Source organism: Podarcis raffonei, chromosome 5 (assembly GCF_027172205.1).
Source record: "Podarcis raffonei isolate rPodRaf1 chromosome 5, rPodRaf1.pri, whole genome shotgun sequence".
Lineage (NCBI taxonomy): Eukaryota > Metazoa > Chordata > Lepidosauria > Squamata > Lacertidae > Podarcis > Podarcis raffonei.
The window spans coordinates 45,903,245-45,911,235 of record NC_070606.1 but is presented as its reverse complement, the minus strand read 5'-3'; the positions used below and the strand labels follow the sequence as shown (position 1 = coordinate 45,911,235).

Below are 7,991 nucleotides of genomic sequence, written 5' to 3'. Positions count from 1 at the left end.
TCTGCGGACAGCGCTGGCCCCCAGCCTCTTGAGTGAGATGGGCGCACAACCCCAGAGTCTGTCAAGACTGGCCCGTACGGGCAGGGGTACCTTTACCTTATCATCATCAGTAATATTGGTAGCTGTTCCTAATTTGCGCCAGCACTATTTGAGGTAGTATAAAATGCTGATACAATGACATGCTGCAATAAGGAGTAGTTAAGAGAAAGCTGTTTCTGAAACCTGTATTTTTTTATACAAAATGTCAGTGAAATTTAGAATGAAGTCTTTATCCAAAGTTCACCTAAAAAGAAAACTTCATATTTTCTGTTGGAAAACCAAGGCAGTTACACTGTTTCCAGTTCTTCCTCCAAAGCAGAATGTGGGTGTTGGCAGTTCCTCCAGAAGATGAAAGCCTGCTAACCATAAGAAAAATGCTTTTGTTAGGAATATATCCTCATTCGATAGCTACTTATATTAATTCGAAATGGAGCACAGACAAATTAGAAGACTCTACCACTTTCTATAGACTTGTATGTTTTATATCGCTGACCGATATTGCCAAGGTAAGATTTAGTCCTCGTATTATAAACAGACAACAGGCTGCTATCATGCCAGTAATTCCAATTTTCCCGAACCACCAATGTCAATAATTGCCGTATTTTTCGCACCATAAGACGCACTTTTTCGCCTTCAAAAATGAAGGGGAAATGTGTGTGCGTCCTATGGAGCGAAGACAGCATAGCCCCGCGACCCTCTGCCGGCTGGAGAGGTGACACGCAGCTATTGCAGCAGCCTCTATAGCTGCGCGCCATCTCTCCAGCTGCAAGAGGGCGCACAGGGCTAAAGAAGCCCCCCGCAACCCTCTCCCAGCTGGAGAGGTGACACGCGGCTATGGCAGCAGCCTGTATAGCCGCACGCCATCTCTCCGGCTGGCTTCGCTGAAGGGGCGCTGGGCAGAGAGGGGGAGAATTTTTTTTTCTTGTTCACCCCCCTCTAAAACAAGGTGCGTCCTATTGTCCGGTGCGTCCTTTGGTGCGAAAAATACGGTACTTCTGGAATCAGAAAACAGCTTGGGGACCAGAAAATCCAAAGTCTATTTACCTTCTGTAAATACAAACATGGTTGATTTATCTGCAATAATGCCTTCTCCTCTATCAACCTGCCTGTGATGGCTCAGGTTAGCAAAAAGTACATCTGAATTCCAAGTATTCAGGCAGAAACCATATTCACAGAAATTCACACACAATTGAGCATTTTAAGCATCGGCCCTAGAACAACTTTGCAGTGGTTGCTCTATCTATATCGATTCAGCAGGTTAAGTCGGGACACAAAGCTCTCTCACTAGTACTGTATCTTAATATCCGAAATACCTTAAAGAGAGGCATGCACTCACCTTCTTTGAACTCTTTGAGCAGCTCCTCTTTGGTCCAGTTACAAGACGTTATGATGAAAAAGCCTCCAGGCTTCAACACTCTGTGCAGGGAATTCACATATTGCTTCCTCTTCTGTGCTGCGTTGTCTGGGTTCAGACTGATTGCGTCAAAAGTCCCTTTATCAATGCAAACCTGAAAGTCTGATAATGCATCTGATGGATTTAAAATATCTTCTACCTGTAGAAGGTAGTTATAGCTGTCAAACCTCTTACTGCAGTCATTACTTAATATTTCCTATCAGGTCTACTATGCCTATGCCTTCCTAGGATCATAGAAAGAAAAGAAGTGCAGAACACTCCTAAACCAGGCATTCAGGGATATTTTATTTATTTGCTTGTTTAGATATTGCTGCATCATTCATCAACAACATCTACAGGGCAGTTTACAAAACACTTCTCGTAAGAACAGTAAAATACAGACTAATTAAAAAAAGAAAACATAAAATCAACGTAAGGCAGCATAAAATCAGCAATATAATGTGATGGAGACATCTAGATCTTAATCCCATACATAGGAGACTGAGGTCACAGGACAACAACCCTGAAAGAATAAGCTATGAATCTTGGTTGTGTAAACAAAACCTGGTAGGCAATGTATTCCGTGTACTGCCAATAAACATTTTATACCACTTTTTAGTCTAGAAGAGATGAGGCAATCTCCACATATGGGAGTAATTGGTCCAGGGTCATACACAGTACAATCCTATTCAGAAGAAAGTCCCGCTATGTTCAATGAAACTTCTAGGTAAGTGTGAAAACAAAAAGCCTCGCCTGACATTTGCCCCAATTTCAACGTTTGGTATTCAGTTTAAGACTGGCTTTGGAAATTCCATTAACCGTATTTTTCGTCCCATAAGACGCTCCGTCCCATAGGATGCACCTAGTTTTTTGGGGGGGAAATAAAGGAAAAAAATTTTCCCTTTATTTCCCCCCCAAAACCAGGTCGGGGAAACCAAACCAGGTCAAGGAACAGCGGAATGGCGGCGCTGCGCCTCCCTGCTGTCCCCCGAGCTTGTGGGGCTGGCCGATGTCTGCCCGGCGCGAGGGGCGCTCTGCTTCAGGGTGCCCTTTGCGCCAGGTGGCAGGCTGCTATCCGCAGCGTGGGGAGCCCTGCGGGTAACTACCGCAGGGCTGCCTAGGCTGCGGATGTCTTCCTGAAGCCTGGAGAGCGAGAGGGGTCGGTGCGCACCGACCCCTCTCGCTCTCCAAGCTTCAGCGAAAGCCTGCATTCGCCCCATAGGACGCACCCAGATTTCCCCTTCATTTTTGGAGGGGAAAAAGTGCATCCTATAGGGCGAAAAATATGGTAGTTTTCATGACCAACACCCAGTGATAGACCTTCCCTCAGTAAATGTGTCAAAGCCCATATTAAGGCCATTTAAATTAGTGCCCATCACAACATCTTGTGGCAAAAAATTCTATGTAAAGAAGCACACGAGGAAACTTTGAAACTTTCAAAAGGGGGGTGGGGCTCAGGTTTTTGCTTTATGACAGAGGAAGAAAAATTTTATTTATCCTCTCACTGCAACATGCCAAATTTTATAAATGTCCATCCCTCAGTTATTTTTTCCTAAGCTAAGTTATTCCAAATTTTTAGCCTTTTTATAGGAAAAGCCCTCCTATTCCTGTACTCTTATCGTTTTGCACCCATGAAGACTTACCTGCAGCTTAATGTGAGGCAACCCTTCTTTTTCCATTATGCTTTTTGAAAGCTGCACTGCAGGCAAAGAATAGTCAACTCCTGTAAGATTGGTATAACCAGATTTGGCCTAAAGAGAGGAAAAGTCCATTAAGCCCTAAATGTTTCATTGGCTTACTAGTTGATTTTCATGGCATTTACTTTGAAGAAAATCTATACAGTGGTACCTCTGGATGCAAACGGGATCCGTTCCAGAGTCCCTTTCAAATCCTGAAGCGAACGCAATCCACACGGGTCGCAATTCGCCGCTTCCACGCATGCACGTGACGTCATTTTGAGCACCTGCGCATGCGCGAGCGGCAAAACCCGGAAGTAAGTTCCGTTACTTCCGGGTTGCCGTGGAGTGCAACCCAAAAACGCCCAACCCGAAGCTACTTCAACCCAAGTTATGACTGTACAAGATTGAAACATGGCAGCAAACAATGCCAAGTTATAGAAGAAAATGCAACAAAGATCATGCACTTGTGCATCAAATATGCTAAACTACAGGACATATTTTACAAGAGAGATATTATAGCATTAAATCTCAGATGCATGCATGCAATATCTTCACTCTGTTTTTCTTCTAAACTTCATATCCTTTGTCAGATCCTTATGTTTCAGTCCTGCATAGTCACAGCTAGCTTAGATCACTGTGAAAAGTCAAGCAAGCTTCAGGCCTACACTATACCTTAAGACAGTTCCTGATATTTATTCCTGCTTTTATTCCAGAGGACCCATGAAAGAATCAGATTCCATTTCAATTTTTAAGTTGACAAAATTGTTAAAGGCTAATTCACTGCATTAAAGGCAAGGCTGAACATTAAGTGTTACTGATAACACTCCATGTGAGAAGAAAAAGGGGGAAATCTCATGTGGGATCCCAAATCATGCCAGGCTACAGCACTGAAACAATATACACAACAAATAAAGGTAGTTATATTGGCCCACCACTTAAAATTAGGCTCCAGAATTGTTAATGTAAGTGCTGTCTAGTTTTCAGTGTTCCTTTTTCCATTTACCAAGGTGTCTTTTACCTAAGGGTGAAGACAGATCTGGGCAACAACTGGATTTTGTATTTCTAAAAAATGAAGGATCAGCAGTCTTATGTTTCTCCTTTGCAGCAGCAGATACAACTTACATTCAGCAATGCAACCAACAGAGCTTCATTTGTATGTTCAATACTGCCAGCAACATTCCATCTTAAGACCATTTATTGGTGTCAACATTTTTTCTCTCTCCCCTTCTCCTTGTATTGTTTACCATTTTGCCTGATATAAGTTCTGGAGAACTCAAAAACTTTCTCACTATTTAGTAACATTTGGTTGGCCCAATAAAGCTATTGCTGTAATCTAGTTCTTGGAATTTTAAGTAGTATAGCAGCTGGAGGATATTGGGCAAATGTGAAAGATAATTTGAGCTGAAATTCAGGAAAGCTAAAATTGCCTTGGCTGCTTAAGGAAGCAAGCATGAAAGGCCACAAGGACTATTTCTACATAACAAAGTTTGAACACTTTCCATGAGTGAGTTCAAGCTGTAATCTGGAAAGACTACTGAGCGGTGCATCAGAACACTATTACAGCGATGTATTTGTGGATTTCATAAACTGGCTCAGAACAGGGTGCTTTCAAAGGCAACACTGACACAAAAGAAGTGGTTATGTGTGCAAAATCAATTTTTCACCTTTCTAGTGCTACGTGACATCCATAGTCTTAAATCAACCTTACCAGAAGACAGATACTAGTTGAAGGCAGGTCACACATCTCACTACAAAGGAGATGTAAAATATCTCTCTCTCTCTCTCTCTCTCTCTCTCTCTCTCTCTCACACACACACACACACACACACACACACAGACACACACAAAATGTTAATTCAGACAGCAATTTAAGACCTACTTGTTCAGACAGGCCTTTGGAACATAACTGGAGTGAGACTGTTTGTATAATAATGTAACACTGATTACTATTGCATGTTGTATTGTGCACTGCAGTTCTACTTTTATTTTTAATGCTGTATTTTTTATTGTTAGCTGCCTTAGGTTCTCATCAGAGGAAGAGTAAGGGTATAGAAAATAAACTGAGAATTCAGTGTAAGACATGAAACCATTTTAGATACTCTGGGCTGATTTTGTGATGCTTCTTCTTTTGATAATATTTTATTTATTTATTTCATAGCATTTATAAGCTGCTTAATTGTAAAATAAAACCCTCAAAGCAGTTTAAAAACTTTTGGATGTTTAAAGCGACAAACACATACACAATAATTTTTATGCAACTGAACTGTAACAATTCATTTTCAGAATGAATTCCTATGATTCAATAATGGAGATGGAGATAGGCCACTGAAGTGTTAAATTACATGGACGTTGTGCATTTTAACTAATGTTTTAACTCTTGCTTGCTCTGTCACTAGATTTAGATTTGCATCAAAAAAACACCAGATTTACAAATACCAACCAATTCAACCAGCAGAATACCGTTTCCTGTTCCAATGTCAAGCACAGAGCTGTCCAGGGGTATCTTTTGCTTTTCTATCCATCTAATTAAACGAGTCATGCTTTCTTCACCAAACCTAATCAGAAACAGAGGTTCAGGTAACTAACACTGTTAGACTACACAAAACAAAGGCAAACGAACATTGTCAATCTCATGCAATGCATCCACTTCATGATGGCATCAATCTCAAGGGATCACATTGCAAGTTAGTTTGGCTTAATTTTGTAAGCGAATGGATGGCTCTGAAACCTGCTGAGTTAACATTACAGAAGATGAGATGGGTTTCGTGTTGTTGTTTTTTAATCTATAGAAACACAAAGCAGCAGTGCAACTTTGTCTATGCACTTATTCAATTTTTGACAAACATCAGGGATATGAACAATTGGCCTCTACCAAGCAGACTGTAGCCAGCAATTCATTTCCCACATAAAAAACAGATGCCACATGATAATTAGCTATTTTAATTTGCAACAGGTTTAGCCTAGACGAGCTGGTGTTTTTAATGAAAACCTCTGCATCAATTTACCAGTAGTCTAAGCAAAACAGCAGATGTACCATTTTATTTTATTGCATGCACTTTTACAAAGAAAATAATGCAAAAACATTTAATGCAGCATGTTATGTTGTTACTGACACTTGCCAGATCTCACCAGGAGCACCATTTTCCTTAAAATTTTTCAGTTCACGTTCATATGCTGCATCCCAACTACAGGGAGAAAACAACATGAAAGTTAACATTGCATTGGCTTCATATCTTGTAATCCAATAGTGAGGAAGGACTACATAAGGAAGTAGGGGCTACCCTGTTACCAGAGAAACCCAGAGCCCATCCTTTACCTTAACCCTACCCACTAGTGATCCAAAACTTGATCCAGTCCCAGTGAAGTTGCAGAATATGCCAATTAACGTAAGAGTAAGCCCCACTGAATGCAGCAGTACCTCCTTACAAGTATACACAGGAGAGCACTGCATGATTTATCATCCCCCCCCCAGCCCCCAAAAATATACCACATCTTACAATGACTACTATGTTTTCAAACCTTAAAAACAAGTCGCCCCAGGGTGTCACGGCACACTGGCTGACAACCTACATATGCAAAAAGTAAGCAAATTAACATTTGCAAGTTGTGCTCCTCTGGTAAAACTTATTAACCAGATGCCTACGGGAAACCAGTGAACAGGACACAAGCACAACACAACTTTCCCTGCTTGAGTCCTCGCCACAGTTATTCAGAGGAATACCACATCCAAACTAAACTTACATTTTTAGTTTCTAAAATGAAATATACCACTTGGTTCAAGCCAGCCTAATAGTCACACATTTTACCTAGAACTCTCTCACACCAATCCCAGATGTGAGATTCTGCACATGCCCTTAGGTGCCCTTTCTACACCATATATTCCAGAGTATTCTAGGCCCAAGAAAGGCCCTGAACCTGTACTTAAGATCAGTCGACAAAAGCTTTACCAACACACATGCACAAACTTATTCTGAATTCATTCATAGGGCCGATATTAAAAACCATATTGCCATGGCAGTTGCCACACAAACGGTAACCCTCCTTTACTTTGTATGGAGTTGCATTTAACAGAAACTTCACATTTCCCCCTCCACCGATTTGTATGCAGTTGGCAGGTAATGCTGTGCATTTCCGAATGCAACCACTGTTCACATATAATTTAAATCAATTAAATAAAAAAATACAACACTTCCCCATAGGACAAGATTTAAATCCCTTCTTTCCGTTTTGCTTTTTGAAACCGTGCAGCTGACCATTTTAACGGGTTAGTCTAAAAACAAATGAAGTTGTTTTAAAATAATAACGAGGTAGGTTTTTCGTTCCTTTATATGATGATGATGGTGATGATATTTTGTACATCATTAAAAGCAAGTGGGGGGGGAACTCAGGCAAATCATCAGGACACTTAGTTTCGCCACTGAACCAGAAGATTTATTCAATTAGGGCGTCTAGGACCAATCTAGGTTAAGCTGAATACAGGTCCCATTGCAGTAAAGGCAAGTCGAGTCCCATTGACTTCAAGGAGAATCGAGCTCCATCAACGGGATTTGGATTCAGCCCAAACGTCGCGAAGGGAAGACGAAGCCTCCCGCGGAGCCTACAGCCCAGCCGCTCCCCACGCGGCGGCGCACTCACTGCTCTTTGGTGCCCAGGGCCGAAGGGCCGAACTCCTCCTCCCGGGCGCCCATTGCCGAACGCCGGCCAGCCCGATCGCGACAGGAAGCAGCGCGCTGCCAACCCAGCTCTTTAATCTTTGCCTCTCTAGGCTGCTGGAGGACCTGCCCTCCCTTGCTCGTTTAACCTCTTCCTGTGGGGTTTTGAGGGTGACGCTGGGAAGTACGAGCTGTTTCCGAGGCTACAGTTGCCGCGGCTGGAAGAAA

At 42.0% G+C, this 7,991-nt stretch overlaps 1 protein-coding gene across 4 annotated transcripts; it reads right to left on the bottom strand.

Annotated features, from left to right (window-relative positions):
* Window positions 1–210: 210 nt before the first annotated feature.
* EEF1AKMT2 (EEF1A lysine methyltransferase 2) lies at window positions 211–7,991 on the bottom strand. 4 transcript variants are annotated; one of them, XM_053388945.1, is made up of 6 exons: window positions 7,747–7,991; window positions 6,225–6,296; window positions 5,552–5,666; window positions 3,076–3,183; window positions 1,376–1,592; window positions 211–395 (listed from the first exon to the last, which is right to left on the bottom strand). In XM_053388945.1, the coding sequence occupies exons 1-6, from the start codon at window positions 7,797–7,799 to the stop codon at window positions 298–300; spliced, it is 663 nt and encodes a 220-aa protein (XP_053244920.1). In that variant the 5' UTR covers window positions 7,800–7,991; the 3' UTR covers window positions 211–297. The 4 variants fall into 4 exon arrangements, with proteins under 4 accessions (XP_053244920.1, XP_053244919.1, XP_053244922.1 ...); XM_053388944.1 differs by having other exon boundaries at window positions 211–398; window positions 7,747–7,990; XM_053388947.1 differs by having other exon boundaries at window positions 6,231–6,296; window positions 7,747–7,988.